Here is a 19982-nt window from a genome sequence, read left to right on the forward strand (position 1 = left end):
TACTTGACTTCGTGTGTCTTTAGCTGTCTTGAGGCATATGCGATGACCTTTCTTCGTTGCATAAGAACACACCCAAGCCCTTGGTTAGATGCATCGCAATAAACTACGAAGTCTTCTATCCCTTCTGGGTGGAATAGTATCGGTGCGCTGCATAAGGCTCGCTTTAGCGTTTGGAATGCCTTCTCCTGTTTCTCTTCCCAGTCAAAGGTCACACCTTTCTGGGTCAATGTAGTAAGCGGTTTCGCGATCCTAGAGAAGTTCTGAATAAACCTGCGATAGTAGCCAGCGAGACCTAGAAATTGACGAATTTCCGTAGGCGTCTTTGGAGCTGACCAGTTCTCAATGGCCTTTATTTTGGAAGGATCCACGTGAATTCCATTTTCGCTAACCACGTGACCCAAGAATTTGACTCTTCGAATCCAAAATTCGCACTTGGAGAACTTCGCGTAGAGTTTCTCCGATCGTAGTGTTTCTAAGACCTGACGCGGGTGTTGACTATGCTCCTCCTTACTTCGAGAGTAGATAAGTATGTCATCGATGAATACAATAACGAACTGATCCAAGTAAGGACGACACACCCTGTTCATTAAGTCCATGAATACTGCGGGCACATTAGTCGATCTGAATGGCATCACTACAAACTCGTAGTGTCCATAACGAGTGCGGAAGGCTGTCTTGGGAACATCTTCCTCTAAAACTCGTAACTGGTGATACCCAGATCTCATATCAATCTTTAAAAAGTAATTCGCCCCTTACAGTTGGTCGAACAAGACGTCTATGCGAGGTAGAGGGTATCAGTTCTTGACGGTAAGTTTGTTTAGTTCTCTGTAGTCGATGCACATACGGAATGATCCGTCTTTCTTCTTCACGAACAAGACCGGTGCTCCCCAGGGTGAGAAGCTTGGTCTAATAAAGCCCTTGCTGATCAGTTCCTTCAGTTGACCGGATAGCTCCTTCATCTCAGTTGGTGCTAGACGATAGGGCGATTTGGCTACTGGGGTAGCCCCTGGAACTAAGTCGATTCTGAACTCGACTTGACGTTGTGGTGGTAATCCTGGTAGTTTTTCTAGAAAAATGTCGGGAAAGTCGCGTACTTTTGGGATGTTCTTTATGTCTTTCGTCTCTTGGCTCATATCGACTACGTGAGCAAGGAATGCATGACATTCCTTTCATAAGTACTTCTGGGCTTGTATACTCGAGATGATACGAAGGTTCGTGCCTGGTTTGTCGCCATAGAAAACTAGGGTTTCGTTAGACGGTAGATTAAGACGAACGGCCTTCTCATAACACATGATGTCAGCACAATGAAGACTCAACCAATCCATGCCGATAATGACGTCGAAACTTTTAATTGAGACAGACATGAGGTCGATTGGAAATGAATGGCTATCTAGAGATAGAGTACATCCTATGTATATATGCCTAGTGCTCTCAGTTTTTCCGTTAGCCGTTTCTACAGTGAACGGTTCTTTCAGTGCACGTGATTTTTGTTTAAGTGTGCAAATTTCTAGTTCACGAAACTCCTCTCCGCTCCACTATCAAACAGTATGCATGCATAAGAGTTATCGAGGAGAAACGTAGCAGTGACCACTGTAGGGTCTGCTACTGCTTCCTCGTGGCCTATTGCCAAAACCCTTCCCACTCCGACAGGTTCCGTTGTGGTGGAAGCTGTACTTGTTGCACTTTGGCAAGCTTCCCGCATACTGCTTCACCGGCGCAGTGGCTGTAGGTGCTATCGCGACATGAACAACCACGACCTGCTGCTTCTTTGCAGAGTTCTGCGCCGCATTGCCTTTCTTTTTGTCCCAAAACTTCCGCTTGTTGTCAACGGCTTTTGATGGTTCTGGGATGGAAAGGGTCGTTGTTGTTGTCGGTGTGCGGACTCTATCAATGAACCGTTGTGCCAATCGCTTGGCACTGTCGAAGGTAGTGGGGTTTGAAGCTAAGACATTCCCCTGGAATGGAGGCACCATCCCCCAAATGTACCTCTCGACCTTCTTTCCCTCAGTAAGGACCATTCCTGGACATAGAGCCACTAGATCGTTGAACCTGGCAGTGTAGGCTACTATGTCGGAGCCCTTCATGATTAGGCTCCAGAGTTCTTGTTCAAGTTTCTGAACCTCGCCCCTCGGGCAGTACTCCTCAATCATAAGCTCCTTCAGAGCTTCCCAGTCCATTGCATTAGCCATTATCAAGGTAAGTAACTTGACATGGCTATTCCACCATGTCAGGGCTCTGTCCGCGAAGGTGCAGGCAGCAAATTTTACTTTGCTTCCTTCCAGACAAGAGCAGATCTTGAAGATCGACTCAGTCTTTTCGAACCATTATGAGAGAGCAATGATCCCACCGCTGCCATTGAAGGCTCTGGGTTTGCAGTTGGTGAAGTCCTTATATGTACACTCTCTAGATCGCACTTGAGCATCACTTTGAGTAGAATGCACATTTATTCCACTCCCGCTAGTACCATTAGTGCTGAATTGAGCTAAGGTTGTCGTAACAGCCGCATCCACTGCAGCTTGGAGAGCTGCAGGATCGTATTGTGGAGGAGGTGGTGGTTGAGTAGGAGTTATCGGAGGATTGTGTCACACCCCGGCCGTCGACGGAAACACCGGGCGGTGTAACGTCATTTCTCGTATCATAGTTATCAACTTCCTGAAAACACATGCATTTTAAAATACGTCAACATAAAGTTCGTGAGTCCACAAGTTTTGACTCCATATAAAAATAATACATTTTCCAAGTTCAAAAGTATAGTTTTGAAAGTATCATTTTGACTCTCCAACGTTTAGTATATATATCCTAGGTATAATGGTTTACTTACCAAATAAGTATATACCTATAAGTCTCATATATTATAAATATACATGTTTGTAATTCCATACAAACGAAGGTTGCTACGTATAAATCTTATTTCAATTCTATACGACTAAAAACCGCTACGTATAAATCTATTTCAATTCTATACGAGTAAAAACTGCTACGTATAAATCTATTTCAATTCTATACGAGTAAAAAAACCGCTACGTATAAATCTATTTCAATTCTATACGAGTAAGTGTGCTAGGTATAATTGTCTGCTTAATGAGCAAGTAGTATACCTACAAGTTCCTTGTATTTAGAGTATAAGTCTTTGGGAAACTTATACTTAACATTCATACTTGTATATCGACAAAGTATAATGCTTCTAAAGTTGTGCTACCATGAGTCCGTAACCGCGGCTGTATGACTAGTTTCAAACCTTTGCTTGACGCTACAAGTTTCGCATCTTAAGATAAGTTCCACACGCTTCATCAACGTCGGAACAATAAACAAATAAAAGGACAGTTCGTCACTCGCAGCCCGTTGGGTTGTAGCTAGCAACCACGATTGGGGTTGTCAACCCATATCTTATTCATACACGACTTCCTCGCTCACACAGGATTAACGGTTACAGTTCAGAGGATTTTCCCTAAGATTTCCAATCTTAGTTGATGAATACAATAACTCATGTAGACTTGTCGAGTTCCGTTAGTTCTAGTAGTAAAATCATATTTGTGTCTAAAACCCTAAGTTATTAGACTATGCTTTAAACATTACTCCTAATATTTATAATACTTAGGCAGTACAATAGCTATAATTAGAATTAAAACCAGGTTTTATCTTAACATAAAACCAATAATAATAACATATAACGTTCCTAGTTTTATCTTGACATAAAACCAACAATAACAACGTACATATCATTTAACATATAGAACTTCCGAGTATAACTCTGGAACTATATCGCACACGAAATATATATAGAATCCTAAGTATAACTCAAGATCTACATTAGTATAATAACATGCTAACAAGTTGATAATAGTTGTATATATTCAAAATATTATATTTAGAACAACTATATCTCGGTTAATATAATTATTTACGTTGATACTAGTATACCATCATATAGACATAATAGTAACGTATATACAATATTTAGCATGCGTTTTCCGCCAAAAATTGAAAGTGGGGCCGTGAAACTCACCTTAATAGCGTGATTTATGTAATCTAAGCAGAAACGGTCAGCGGTACGAGGTCGTCGGGCTCGAGATGCAAGAGGGCTTCAACAAATGAGAGAGGAGAAAGGGAAATGGTGTAAGGAAGTGTCAAGGTCGGACATGATATTTATAGGATGATTTTTGGCCTCTCACGTCATGAGCCATATAGTCTCACGTCGTGAGCCATGGCTGGTCACCCCGTAGACTTGCCATTTGCGTCCCTAGCTTTGGAAGGTGGCCATGTGACTCCTCACGTCGTGAGATATCCTTGCTCACGTCGTAAGCTTAGAACTTATCCCTTCGTAGCCTCGTCACGCACATTCTTGATCCGAAATTTTGCAAAATGACTCCTCACGTCGTGAGTTTCCGTGCTCACGTCGTGAGCTCAGTCAGATTAGGGTTTCTGACAGCTGAATCTTCGGAAAGTCGTAACTTTCACATACGAACTCCATTTTTGACGTTCTTTATATCCACGTGTAGGTATTTACGAGTACTACAACTCTCTTTTAGACTCTAATATTTAATTATAAGTCTATTTTTAATTCCTCTTATTATAGAGATTTATGGTGTTCGGTTTATCATAACTTCTTCATGCAAAGTCGGATTTAGACGTTTTCTATATTTTTGGAATCGTATGGACATATACTTTGAGTTGTATCATAAATAAAGTTCATATCTGTATTAGAATTTATCATGAACTACATAGTAAGTTTATCATATTACTAGTTTAACTAAATCGCATTACATGATTGGCATAATCACATGTGATTATTATTGACCTATTTTGACTAGTGTTACATTCTCCCCCCGTTAGAATAATTTTGTCCCGAACTTTGTCTTGTACCAGATTCCACCGAAGGGTCCTGGATAGCTTCCATGCTTCCTGTTACGAATGCCCTGCCACGGCTTAACTTCCTTGACTCCTTAACTTTGGACATTCCTTCTTGATATGTCCAATTTCACCACACTCAAAACACGCTCTTCCTCCATCATAGCCTGTTCCAGTGTTTGTTCCTTGATTTTCTGTTGTAGGTGTTTTGCTCCTGCAGAAATTGGCGGTGTGTCCCTTTTTCTTGCATTAAGTGCATATAAAGCAGTTACCTAGATGGTGACGGTTACACTGAGTGCATTTTGGGAGTTTTCCTTCATACTGTCGTGGTTGTGTGGGTATTACTGTTGTGGCTGCATAATTAGTTGCCACATCTTGTCTCTCCTCAGATGATTGTATGGGATTCTTCCTATTAATATTTCGCTTGTTCGTTCCAGATTCGGGAGACTCAGCTATAAATCCCACTTGGATTTCTGTGCTGGTTAGCTGATGAGCTATACGCTTTGCACTGTCGTATGTTGTAGGCTTTGATGCGATCACCATTCCTTTGATTTGTGATGCTAGACCCCAAATATATCGCTCGATCTTCTTGTACTCTGCGGTTACAAGTGTCGGACACATCACCGCAAGATCATTGAATCTAGCGGTATAAGCATTTATCTCTGAACCCTTCATGGTTAGGGTCCACAATTCTTGTTCCAGCTTATGTATTTCCTCTCTAGGACAATACTCCTCTACTAGCATCCTCTTCATCTCTTCCCATTTCATGGAATTGGCAACATCAATACATATTGTATTCACATGGCTGTTCCACCATGTAAGTGTTGCATCAGGGAAGGTACACGCAACAAATCGTACCTTACATTCGTCCGGACAGAAGCTTATTTGAAATACTGATTCTGCCTTTTCAATCCACCGGGTCAGGCTAACAACACCTTTCGTTCCATGGAAGCTCTTAGGTTTGCAATTCATAAAATCCTTGTAGGTACACATTCTGGCGGTCCCTACATTGCCTTCATTTCTAACTCCTCCTCTTGTGACATTAGCAAGTGCTACAGCGATTCTCTGAGCTATGATTTCTTCAAGTTCTGTTGAACTTATTGGAGGGTTTGTTTCTAGTGGTGGTGGTTGCGGTTGTTGTTGTTGTAGTTCTGGTTGTTGGTTAAGGTTTAGCCGAGCGCTGCTTCTTCTAGGCATTTTGTTTAGTTCCTATACATTTTGGATCACCAAGTGTTTAGTCTATCAGATATTACTCCCAATTAAAATAGTTCATATGATCTGATCATAATAAAATATAGTTGTACACCTACACCTAGTTGTGATAAGATCTATGCACATATGAACTTTAGTTGGAATATCTGATCTAAATCCTTGAGATCAAAAACATTCTGGATATTTAGGTGTATTATCATCGTGGCTCTGAGTCTTCATATACGACTTTATATTTATTATTTGTTGTATTCATGCTCTATTAATTATTGTTTGTTACTTCAGGTCTAGCTGATAAGGCACCGGCCAGTCAGGACAGTCGGAGGGCAGGATCATTTTAGCATATAGCCGTTCTGAAATCCAGCAACCCAAGCGACGTGTCTATCCTGTCACCGCTCCCGTAAATAGTCCTTTAGTAGTAAAATTAATAATACTTTATATTGTAGGCTAAGGGATATATCTAAACCTAACAGAGTAAGCCCTAAACTATAGTCGTGCTTTCCTAAGAAAGTATTAATTCACTATAGTTAATAGCTCTGATACCAATCTGTCACACCCCGGCCGTCGGCAGAAACACCGGGCGGTGTAACGTCATTTCTCGTATCATAGTTATCAACTTCCTGAAAACACATGCATTTTAAAATACGTCAACATAAAGTTGGTGAGTCCACAGGTTTTGACTCCATATAAAAATAATAAATTTTCCAAGTTCAAAAGTATAGTTTTGAAAGTATCATTTTGACTCTCCAACGTTTAGTATATATATCCTAGGTATAATGGTTTACTTACCAAATAAGTATATACCTATAGATCTCATATATTATAAATATAAGTGTTTGTCATTCCATACAAACAAAGGTTGCTACGTATAAATCTTATTTCAATTCTATACGAGTAAAAACCGCTACGTATAAATCTATTTCAATTCTATACGAGTAAAAACCGCTACGTATAAATCTATTTCAATTCTATACGAGTAAGTGTGCTAGGTATAATTGTCTACTTAATGAGCAAGTAGTATACCTACAAGTTCCTTGTACTTAGAGTATAAGTCTTTGGGAAACTTATACTTAACATTCATACTTGTATATCGACAAAGTATAATGCTTCTAAATTTGTGCTACCATGAATCTGTAACCACGGCTATATGACTAGTTCCAAACCTCTGCTTGATGCTACAAGTTTCGCATCTTAAGATAAGTTCCACACGCTTCATCAACGTCGGAACAATAAACAAATAAAAGGACAGTTCGTCACTCGCAAACCGTTGGGTTGTAGCTAGCAACCACGAGTGGGGTTGTCAACCCGTATCTTATTCATACATGACTTCCTCGCTCACACGGGATTAACGATTATAGTTCAGAGGATTTTCCCTAAGATTTCCAATCTTAGTTGATGAATACAATAACTCATGTAGACTTGTCGAGTTCCGTTAGTTCTAGTAGTAAAATCATATTTGTGTCTAAAACCCTAAGTTATTAGACTATGCTTTAAACATTACTCCTAATATTTATAATACTTAGGCAGTACAACAGCTATAATTAGAATTAAAACCAGGTTTTATCTTAACATAAAACAAATAATGACAACATATAACGTTTCTAGTTTTATCTTGACATAAAACCAACAATAACAGCGTACATATCAATTAACATATAGAACTTCCGAGTATAACTCTGGAACTATATCGCACACGAAATATATATAGAATCCTAAGTATAACTCAAGATCTACATTAGTATAATAACATGCTAACAAGTTGATAATAGTTGTATATATTCAAAATATTATATTTAGAACAACTATATCCCAGTTAATATAATTATTTACGTTGATACTACTATACCATCATATAGACATAATAGTAACGTATATACAATATTTAGCATGAGTTTTCCCCCGAAAATTGAAAGTGCGGCCGTGAAACTCACCTTAATAGCATCATTTTATGTAATCTAAGCAGAAACAGTCAGCGGTACGAGGTCGTCGGGCTCGAGATGCAAGAGGGCTTCAGCAAATGAGAGAGGAGAAAGGGAAATGGTGTAATGAAGTGTCAAGTTCGGACCTGCTATTTATAGGATCATTTTTGGCCTCTCACATCGTGGGCCATATAGTCTCACGTCGTGAGCCATGGTTGGTCACCCCGTAGACTTGCCATTTGCGTCCCTAGCTTCGGAAGGTAGCCATGTGACTCCTCATGTCGTGAGACATCCTTTCTCACATCGTGAGCTTAGAACTTATCCCTTCGTAGCCTCATCACGCACCTTCTAGATCCGGTATGTGGCAAAATGACTCCTCACGTCGTGAGTTTCTGTGCTGACGTCGTGAGCTCAGTCAGATTAGGGTTTCTGACAGCTGAATCTTCCGAAGGTCATAACTTTCACATACGAACTCCGTTTTTGACGTTCTTTATATCCACGCGTAGGTATTTACGAGTAATACAACTCTCTTTTTGACTCCAATAGCTAATTCTAAGTTTATTTTTGATTCCTCTTATTATAGAGATTTATAGTGTTCGGTTTATCATAACTTCTTCATGCGAAGTCGGATTTAGACGTTTTCTATAATAAGTTTATTATATTACTAGTTTAACTAAATCACATTACATGATTGGCATAATCACATGTGATTATTATTGACCTATTTTGACTAGTGTTACAGATTGTGTCTCGTTGATCGACGTGGAGGCATCTTTCAACTAAAGATGTAGATGATAGTAAGCATTCAATTGTGAGTATAATGAGAGTGGTCCATGGATTAAATCACCATAGCCCAACAAAACAGATGAGAGTATGATTGAAATTGAGATTTAACAAATAGAAGGATGAAAGCATTTGGATAAAGATTTACCATGAGATTAGATGTCTGTCAATATCACTGGCCTTAAAGATGTAGCAAGTTCGGGAAAAATGACCTTGGAGTAGGTCTTACATCAAACCAGAAATGAGAAAATTTTGACAGCACTAAGACCTAATAGACTGAAAGTTCAAGGTCTTAACATAAGCAAGAAATTAATACTAGAGTCTATACAAATACCTAATTATATCCAAAAGACAGAGTAGAGTAGACTCCACTCGCGAGGGGAGTTGTTCTGGTTGGTACTTGATTCAGCCCTGGCTTCAGCCAGCTGCTGTTCCGTTTCCCAAACACGTCTCTGCAGTTCCACCTGGTTCTGACGAAGATCCCTGGTCTCAGATCGACAGGCATTCAGCTCCACCTGTAGGGAATCAGTACGAGACCTTTCAAAGTTCTGGTCATCGGTCAGATGACGAAGACGAACTGTGTTGACTCTGGAGTTAGCACGGATCTCCATGCTTTGGTCGAACTTTGCTCTTCCCTGCTCAGCATTGCGAGCAACGCGTCACACCAAGATAGGAAGGAATCTGTCTGCTGAGCCTCCCTCATTCAAGTTATAGTAACTCCGGTCTCCGTTGTAGGGAGGTGGTTGTCCCTGTTCGTGGCTCCATTTGCCCAAGTTCACCGCCCACAGAGGCGTCGGGCCTTGAAAAGTCGGACGAGGGTTAGGATTTTCAGCAACTTGGGGTGGATTGTAGACCTCCGGTTCTGAGTCTGAGTCTTCTTGGAATTCCTCCTCGTTCTCTTCGTCAGAACTTTCCTCGGGGTCTTCTAATGCTGGGACCACCGGGTTCTTTTCTTCAGGCTTTGCATCAAGCCATCCTCCATTCCCTTTATCGGGAAAGTACGGGTCACCATGGAGATGGAATCCAACCATGTTATCTAAGCGAGAAAAGGTATGTAAGAAACGTATAATAGACGTACTACTTAAGATAATTATGGGTGATCCTTACTAGTTACTTCAATAATTGCGTAGTGCATACCAGTCATATGTAACCAAGATAGAATAGACCTTCGAATAAGTGACCCTAACTCTAAGTCCACAACCAAACAAGGAACAGGAAATAAAGCCAAGATCACAGATTCTAAGTCTATGACACCCTAGTCACATATAACCTTAGCGTATCCACTCAGCAACTATTGACCTGCTAATAAAGACCTTTTAGTTTTCACACAAGTAATTATAGTATCACAAAATACTCCTATATTATTTTAAGTTTATGTTATGTTGTAAAGTTTTTATTGTAGTGGTGTTGGTAAGTTTTTAGACTTTCTGCAACACCAGAACCATTCCTAGGCACATGCTAATCACTTCTCTGAAAGATATAGTTGATCAGGCTATATCACTCCCAAATCTGATCATATGTCCCCAAGCCTACTTGTACTATCCAACAACCGCAATACTTTTGTTCTGTTCTAGTATGACACTGATCTTAGTATGAATGCATGTATGTATACTTTAGTTAAATATTTTATTATTTAAAAAGTATAAACTCTTGGTCAAAGTATTTTAATCCCGATGTGTTTATAGTTGTATATCTTTTATGGGTTGATATACTCAATTCACTATTAACAAAGCTCTGATACCAATATATCACATCCCCAAACCAGAACGACGGAAACGTTCGGGGGCGTAGGACGTCATGTTCAGTATCATAACAATGCACAATAGTAAAACAAGCAACAACATCATCCATTGCATTAATAATATAGTTAATACAAGTGTGTTCTGAATGTATTTGTAAGACACCAAAAATAGAAATATCAAAATAAGAGACAAGTCTTGAACATGCTCCATCTTCTCAAAACCTGGTCCAGTGTACCTGTCTACTGGTGACCTGAGAATACAAGTTATTTTGAAAGAGTAGATCAGCATTTAAGCTGGTGAGTTCATAAGTATTTTAGTGTCAAATGTTTGCATAAGTTTGATGAAAATGTTTGTAAGTGTTTGATGTAAAGTTTGTAAGTGTTTGATGTAAATGTTTGTATACTTCCTAGAAAATCCTATATTTTCTACTAAAATGGAGAGTAGTCTTCTACCAAGACTCGACTGTTCTGTATGTTTGTTCTTTTGTAAAAGTGAGTGTTTTCCCAAGTATATGACTATTATTACCAGAAAATAGTTTACGTTACCTTTTATGTGAGAAGATCACTATATGAATGTAATGGGAAAAATGAAGATGTACAGTAGTATTGTATAAAGTAACTACTGAATTACTAACTACCTTAAAACCAACTTGTTTAATTAAGGTAAAATGTGATAAGGTTATAACCATGCTTGATTGACTAGTATAAAACACGACGTTCCAAAGACATCGAAATGGTATGACATTTGTCACCCGTAGACCTGCAGGTCCCACTGTAGCTAGCAACAAGGTGTAGGATGGTCAATCCTGTATAGATCTATACACAAACTCACGCTCTCCCTCCAGGAGACTCTGGTCACAAAACGTGACACAACAGTATATTTCCATGCCATGAAGTAGTGGCTCACATTAATGTTATCTTGTTCTTGTATTAGTATGTATGTTCCTTCCTGTTCTAGTGTATAGTATGTTCCTTCTGTTCTTGTTGAGTATGTTCCTTCTGTTCTTGTTATAGTATGTTTGAACTGACTCATGCATGAACTGACTCTAGTAAGTTTCATTGTTCTAGAAATAGTAAGTAGTAATCCTCTAAACTATACCTATTATAGTTTACTAGTATTGTTGTTTGACTGTCATTGATGTATAGAAAAGACTCAATTACTTACCAAGCAACTAAGTTAAGTATAATCCTTAAAATGGGTTTAATATTCATATATATCTATTCAATAAGTATAACTATGATTTAACCGACATTCGGACTAGTGATCCTACCCCGAGCCCACAACCAAACAAGGAACAGGAGCCAAGGTATCTAGCAATAGTCCTAAGTCTGTTAAAGCATACTTATACGTAAATAGATAGACGAATATGATTTGATATAAAAGAAGTTTATAAAAGCTTTAAAAGTGTTTTCAACCAGTTTGAGTATAAGAAATACTTTTGAATGTAGTTTTCACATGTAAATGATTAACACAATTTCATTGTTTTATACTTGTATCCCCCCCCCCCTTAAAACATTTAAAAGTGTAATTGTAGGGGTATGAACTTACCTGTAGTGAGTGATTCGAATGAAAGATCGATATAGGATGCTAAGTATGCTAAGTGAAGTCTCGAGCACAAACGGATCCTATTAAGCATATAATGACACATATATGTATATAACTAGTGTATATAACAACTAATATGCTAAGGTATACAACCTTAGGAACTAGGAAACACTTGCAATGAAGTGTTACAATCACATATGATTGATTGAATGGAGTTCACGGCCACACAAGGAAATTTTCACGGGCAAGGAGTGTTCACGGCCAAGAATGCATGAAGGGTTCACGGCCATATCAAGATCTTATGAAGGGTTCACGACCACAATGATTCTATGAAGGGTTCACGACCGTGAACTCTTGAAGAATCATGCTTAAAAGGTGTTTGTTTCATGGGGATTCAAGAGCTTCTAGTGGATAACAAGTATATGGAAAAGATACTTACTTAATGGAAGTCTTAAAAGTGTTCACGGCCCAAGAACAAGTGTGTGTTCTTGGTTTTCTTGGTGAAGAAGATGGTGATTTGAAGATCTTGAAGGAAAAGTGATGAATTCAAGGATGTTATCAAAGGGTTTCACTTGTATATGAAGATCAACTAGTAAATAGGAGAGTATTACTTACATTTTTGAAGAGAAAGGAAAGTTTCCCTTGATGATACTTGAGAGATTTTGAGTGTTCTTGGATGGAAGATGTGAGAAACGAAGAAAAGTGAAGGAAATCTACATATGTAGAGAGGGGTTCACGGCCAAACATGGGTTCACGGACGTGAACCTAGTTTGGGTCGTGAACATCCCTTGATGAATGTTCTTGGCTTGAATGCTTTTCATAGATCCATTACTCACATTTCATAGTATCAAATCCTAAGTGTACAAGGCTTAAAAACTCATAGAATAATCCTTAGCAAGGCTAAAAGGTAACTGATACAAGTCTGACTTTACAAGATAGAAATTTCGAGTTGTCACAGGAGGTGGCTGTGAGTTTGTGTGGGTGTGTGATTCTGCTTCAAGTTCGTGTGGTGTGTGTGGCTGCTTAACTGAGAACCAAAAGAAATCACCGCCACCACCGTGAGGTGGTGGCTGCCGTCCTAAAATTGTTGTTGTCGCCGTCGTGAGCCACTGGGTGGGTGGTTGGGGTGCATCTCGCAAATCAGAATCATGTATGTGGGTGTTTAATTCGATGGAGAGGTGTGTGGGTGTTTATTTGGTCGGAAAAGGCATCACCACCACCGTGAGGTGGTGGCTGCCACCATCTACCACCGCCCTCCACCATAAGGGTGGCTATGTGTGTGTTTTTAGCTTAGTGGGTGTGTGTGTTATTGGTATTTTTCTTTGTATGATGTAATCTGTAACGGAATAATCAAGGAATACTCAAAACCACCACCGTAGGGTGGTGGCTACCGCCTCCTGCCGCCACCAGCCGCCGTGTTGGGTGGCGGTGTGCTTAGTTTGTGTTTGGATTGCTTTTGGAGTGATTGGACACGATTTGACTAGAACCATAACCACCACCATGAGGTGGTGGCCGCCGCCGTGAGTCGCCGTTGACCACCACTACCCAAGGTGATAGTGGGTGGTGCTCGACTAGCGAAACCCTAATGGGCCTAGTGAAACCCTAATAGGCCTAATGAACCCTAATGGATCTAAGGACTTAACTTTTGGGCCTATTGGGTTATGATTGGGTTGGAAACCCTAATTAGGGTTTTGAAAACCCTAATTTTGGATATATGGGCCGTGGACTTATCGGGACCCACATTTGGGCCATTGGAATAGAATTGTGAATTACACCCAACCACACCATATGACTTATCTAGTAGAGTAATGGACTTAATGGATTAAGTCCTTAATGGGTTAAGTGAGAAACACTTAACCCTAATTGTCATTTTATGTGAAACCCTAATTTCACTTGGGCTTTGCGTTGGGTCTTTCTATTGGGCTTTGGTGATTAGGCTATTAATGGGCCATCCAAAATCAAGCATATGGAAATGGGCTGTAGGGTAAGGCCCATGTAAGGGGTTTGGGCCCAATTTGGAAAATTGGGTCATAGATGGGCCATAATTTGGCCTTTATGATTATGAGATATTGGGCCATTAGAAATACCAAATACTTGGACTGGACTAAATGGTTGGGCCTTAGAATAAGACCATGTAAAGTTTTGGGTCCAATTTGGAAAATTAGGCCATATGTTGGGCTTTGACTCATAGTTGACTTTCGGGCCTTTGGATTGGGACTTGGGCTTGAATCAAGCTAAGATAGGGGTAAAGCAGTCTTTTACCCCAAACATGGACTTATGGATATGTGTTGGGACCCAATTATTAATTGGATGTTATTTTGATGTTGACAGATTCGGGAATCTGTCAGCCAACAGCCACAGCTTTATCCGCGGGACTTCAGCAGTGTGAGGTGAGTCTCCTCACTATTTGTATGGGTCTAAGGCACCAATGTCGACCCATTTAGTTTATGTATGATAGGAAGACCCGGGGGTTAGCCCTAGTCATTATGCCTGAAAGACCAGGAGGCGGCTCCTGCCACACAGTATGTTATTATTTATGGTAGGAAGACCCGGGGGTTAGCCCTAGGCAATATGTATGAAAGACCAAGAGGTGGCTTCTGGCACACGGTATTCTATTATGTATGAAAGACTAGGAGGTGGCTCCTGGCGCACTATATGTTGATTAGCTAAGAATAGTAGTATGTATTCTAGTTGTCTTTGTGATGCTTGCATGGAAGACCAGGAGGTGGCTCTTGGCACTTGTCTGTGAGACCGAGGGAGTGGTCCCTGGCTTGACAAGAAAGACCATGTGGCGGCCCATGGCATAATGGCAAGACTATGTTTGGCACATAGCATCTTTACCGATTATGATATATGTATGGCTCATGGTTATGTATTATAGTATGCGAGTTATGTGCTTATATGCCAGACAATAACCGGTCGTAAGGACCAAAGGGTAGGTCGGGTACCCCAGAATTGTCTTGCAGTATGTTTGTTATATGGTATGTGGTATGATGGGGGAAGTCACTAAGCTTTGTGCTTACGGTTTTCAGTTTTGGTTTCAGGTACTTCGTTTTCAAAGGAAAGGAGCCAGCTCGATCGCAGCGCATCACACTATGCTTTCCGCATCTGAGATCTTTGGGATTACACTCTGATATTATTTTATGATAACATGTTTGACTATTGACACTTTGGTTTTGACTTAAGATGTTATTATGAATGTTTTTACATTTATGGTTTTATAATAACTTATTTAAAAATGAAATTTTTGGCATTGAATTTTGGAATGTTACACTAGTCGTGATAACTAAGTTAAATAACCAATGTTAACCAATAAGTATTATCGTATCGAACGATTGATAATCTACGTGATAAAATTCAATTCAAACTAATGAAAATCATTAAGCTTTAATTCAAAACACAAAAAGTAATTGATCATTAAGAATTAAGAAAAAGACATTAGTAGCTTGAAGATCTATTAATTAAAATGCTCCACATCAAAATAAATACAATAGTATCAATTCAATAGAAATAGAATTAATATGGTTTAAATGAAAGAAAAAATATTGATATATTATTTAGCCTCTTAATGTGTGTATGATTCAGAAGTGCAATGATACGAGAGGTTGTGATGTGATATTAGGTATTTGTCATAGTAAAAATAAACGAAAATCTAACAATCAAATGAGAGGATCAAGAGCTAGTATCTATAAATGGTATATAACATAGTATAAAACAATAAAAATTATATTTTTTGGATATTGAATATCCGAAATACCCGAAAATATACAAAACACTATCCGAATCCGAATTCAGCTCGAAAAACCGGGTATCCGAATTTCGGATAATTTCAAATCGCATTTCGAATTTTCTGAATCGGGTTTTCGGATTCATACATTTTTGAACGCCCTAGATTTAATAGCCTAAAGGCTTCCAATGCAAGATCTCCAAACCATATAGCCATATCACATTTTGAAAAGTTGGACTAAAAGTGTACAATGGAGCAAACTACAAGGACCAAACCTGTAATCTACTCATGCTACATTGAATTAAAACAGACGCGCCAACTAAGAACATGATTCTCACGCGCGCGTGGGCAGGCTATATGCCATTGTTGTTCCTGTTGAAGGCTGAAACTCTGCAACCAGCGTCAGCAAAGGCTCTGACAACGCCCTCTCTAATGGCAACATCCAATTGTCTGCAATCGCAATCTGTCCGTCCATCTTCTCATTTTTCTCACTTCGATGCTAATGATGAAGTGTTCTCCAAAGAACCCTATGTGAAACATGTTGCTAAAAGTTCATTCAGGTTCTTTCTTCCTCTACTTCACACTCAATTACTCAAGTTCATCTGTTTTTGTAGTAATTTATATACTTTTATCACCATTTTGTGCATAAGGTTGGTTCCGCTAAGGATAAGTCATCGTGGATTGAGTTCTCTCTTGGAATTGACGCTGGTTCTTCACAACCATTGACCAGGTTTTCCATTCCATTCGATTCTACTTCTATAATTTGGGTTTTGAACTCTAGATCGGAATTTCAGATGGAATTTTGGATTGGTTGTGTGTTTGTGTAAGATTCTACGCTTTTTAATGCTTACACTCCTCTCTCCTCTCTCCAATTTTGGATTTTGTATTGAAATCTGGAACTGCAGCTTGGAATTTCATGTGGGGTTTTAGTTAGATGGCGTATTTTTCTGTAAAGTTTATGCTTTTTTTTTTGTTGCTTGTACTTGTGATTCTTTGTTCAATTTTGATTTTCAATATTGAAAATTGAGGCAGAGTTTAAGTCTGTTCTTTAGATTTTGCTTTCACTATATTGAGGTTCTGTTCAAATGTTTTTGTGGGTTCTACTTTCATTTCTTTCTATGAAGAAATGAAAGTAGGATGCTATAATGAACAAATTAATGCAACCTAATTTGAAATCCATTTTTTTTTAATAGATGGATCTAGAACCAGGAAGGTGTAGAAGAACCGATGGGAAAAAATGGAGGTGCCGCCTAGCGGTGCTTCCTGATCAGAAATACTGTGAGCGCCACATACACAGAGGCTGCTTACGTTCAAGAAAGCCTGTGGAAGATCATATGTCAAAATCAACCGCAAAAATTACCGTTTTGCCCCTGAAATCCACCATCAATCTTACAAAAAGTGATGCTAGAAAGGATAAAAGTGTTTGTATCAAGAATCATAATAATAGCTTCAAAATCAAGAAAAGGAGTAGGGAAGATGATGCTCGGGTGCCTCTTGAATTTAGCTTCTCCCCGAAAAGTGTTCTTCAAAATGATAATGGTATGTATGTCTTGAAACTGTTTACTCTACTACTCTTATGAATTGTGAAAATCATAAATGACTAAAATGCCCCTATGATGACAAAGTATATCCTAGGGGACAAATGTAACACTAGATTCAATCTTATCAATAATATGTAACAATGACAATGGACAAATAAGTAATTTTAGGTTGAACATGTCCCATATGAGTGTAAAAGTTGTGATTTTTTATAATGTTTGTAAAAAATTACTCGTTTATAAATTCTATAATATTCATAAAAGAAAATTAAAGTATGTCGTTATATTACAGGAAAAAAAAAGTACAATGCCTAAAATGGGATTTTGACTTGGAGTTAAAAACCATTGGTTTCTGCTACACCTCCATTGCAATAACCTTATTCTAGAAGAAAGGGTAAAAAGGGAAACACAGGAAACACCAATTAGCATCTTTTCTGTTTGAGGACAGTTTGGGTAATTTTAGCCGTTTATCTTATTTAGATTGAACGAACTCTCTGGATACGAGTAAATGACCATTATACCTTTTTTTTAGATTGAACGAACTCTCTGGATACGAGTAAATGACCATTTTACCCTTTTCTCTATAACAAACCGAAATTATAGATCACTGTTTTAACTAAAATAAATATTGATACAAATACAATTATATTAAATCACAAAGACACTTTCTTTTTTGTAGCTCAACATTCTGGCAACTCAAGCAACAATCATAATAACCATAATCTTGTTGTAGTACCTGAATCTGCAAGATGCAGAAGAACAGATGGGAAAAACTGGAGGTGCACCAAAAGTACACTCCAGGGGCAAAAATACTGTGCACAACATATGCATCGTGGGGTTAAAAAGGTCCAAAATCACCAAAATTCCAACACCAGTCTTTCATTTTCTGTTGGGGCAAATTATGTACAAAAGGGTAGTTCTGGAAATCAATCAAATGAGTCTAGCAATAGTGATGATGATGATGATGGAAGTGATCCAAATGGTGCAGCTAACAGCAGTAGTAGTGATGCCACCACAATCTCTATGTAATGGCTCTGTGTTTGTAGTGTATTAAGTTGTGTTTGTATCGAACCCTTTTGTGGGTTTTCAATAATTTGGTCAAATGATGGACAAAAATGTGTATGTTTCTAGTTTGTTAACTGAATCGAACGTTTAACCTTTGTGTTTCAACTAGTGTTTTGTATTATGGTCATTTTGCTATTCTGTTATAGAAAATAAAATCATAATAGAAATCTAAACTCATTTCAGATTTTTGGTTAAGAAATCCATGTGTGTCCAACTTAATTAAGGTGACAAAATAAACAAGTTGAAAAAAATTATGTTATCAAATCAGCCCCTTTGATTTATAGATACTCTTTTCTATCATTCACATATAACTGGAACGCATATTTTGATTATTTTCTATACACATTAAAAAAAATAAAGTTAGAAAGAAAATAATTTCTGTTTTTATTTGTAGTTTCCCTGTAACTGGATCATGAACTAAAATATATTAAAAGTAGCCGTATGCAAGTACGTTGCCCAGAAAAAAAAAATAGTGTGGTAAAGATATTGTTGAAAATAACCAAGTAAGTGGAATATAGATCTTTCAATAGTTTACTGGCTTGGAGTTTTTTTAATATTATTTTTCAAATAGATAAGATCTAATCAAACATAACACAACCATGTAAATGTTTCTTTACATTTAGCATGAGGATTTTTTTAATATCGAAATGGTGATTGCATTCCAACTAACCTTTAAAATGGTAGTTTTTTATAGGCCTTTATTTTTGGCATTTATATTTAGTGTTAAAAATGAACCAACACATAAATGGTGTTGTATTTGAAGGTTGGATGGAATGAAAATGACATTTAAAATGGTATTTTAGAGGTCCGTTGGAATTTGTCTAAAGCTCAAACGCAATTTATAGAAATTGTGATATTGTGGAACTGATACCAACTTATAATGGTTAATTGTATTTTAAAATTTTATATTTATAATGTCTATGGTTCTATTTACGCATTTCTTTGTTTCTGGTAAAGAGCTAAAATGGTATTGGCGGAAAACCTTATCATCCTTAGTTGTTATCAAGCTCATGCACAACCACTTAAATGCATTTTTATATTTAGAACATAAATTCAAGCACTCTCAGGTATAAAGCTTGATTGTGAGTCTTATAGAACTTTTATAGAACTTGTGATATGTGGGGTGTGGGTGGGTGTGTGTGTTTGTTTGTGGGGGTGAGCTTGGGAGTGGGTGGGTGTGGGTAGGTAGGGGTGTGGTAGGTTGGGGTGTTAAGGTGAGGGTAGATAGAGGTGGGAGTGACTGTGTGTTTATATTTTAGAAAAAAAAAATTGGAATTAAAAAATGTGGAAAGATAAATTTAGAATAATAGACGAACTAAACGCATTTTCAAAATTCTCATTTTTCTTGAAAATGTTTTCCGGAAAACGACCCATTTTTCCGCAATTAAACGCACCCTAAATGACCAGGTTCTTGGATTTTTTTTCAAATGTAACAAAGATAAATTGAAACTTTTAGAAATGGACAATTCTTGTTGGAGTCAATTTAATTCTTGTTGGAGTCAATTTTACAACTGCTTTTAATGAAATTGATTGTATTTGTCAATTGTTGTCCTCACATTGGATACTAATAAAAAAAATTCAAATTATAACATAAATATTTATCTGG

The 19982-nt window shown here is 38.2% G+C and overlaps 1 protein-coding gene across 2 annotated transcripts; it reads left to right on the forward strand.

Moving 5' to 3' along the window:
- The first annotated feature begins 16149 nt into the window (after positions 1-16149).
- Positions 16150-18481, forward strand: LOC145167781 (growth-regulating factor 9-like). Of its 2 annotated transcripts, none has more exons than XM_079087034.1 (4): positions 16150-16333; positions 16424-16503; positions 16967-17312; positions 18045-18481. In XM_079087034.1, the coding sequence occupies exons 3-4, from the start codon at positions 16967-16969 to the stop codon at positions 18338-18340; spliced, it is 642 nt and encodes a 213-aa protein (XP_078943160.1). In that variant the 5' UTR covers positions 16150-16333; positions 16424-16503; the 3' UTR covers positions 18341-18481. The 2 variants fall into 2 exon arrangements, with proteins under 2 accessions (XP_078943160.1, XP_078943159.1); XM_079087033.1 differs by having other exon boundaries at positions 16151-16333; positions 17991-18481.
- The last annotated feature ends 1501 nt before the right edge of the window (positions 18482-19982 follow it).

This window comes from Lactuca virosa, chromosome 3, assembly GCF_052849685.1.
Source record: "Lactuca virosa cultivar CGN04683 chromosome 3, Lactuca_virosa_CGN04683_v6, whole genome shotgun sequence".
Lineage (NCBI taxonomy): Eukaryota > Viridiplantae > Streptophyta > Magnoliopsida > Asterales > Asteraceae > Lactuca > Lactuca virosa.

Excerpts from the sequence above, each read along its gene's own strand:
- LOC145167781 (XM_079087033.1), top strand. The coding sequence starts at position 16,967 with ATGGATCTAGAACCAGGAAGGTGTAGAAGAACCGATGGGAAAAAATGG. Across the intron at positions 17,313-17,990 it reads TGTTCTTCAAAATGATAATG|CTCAACATTCTGGCAACTCA; the intron begins GTATGTATGTCT and ends TCTTTTTTGTAG.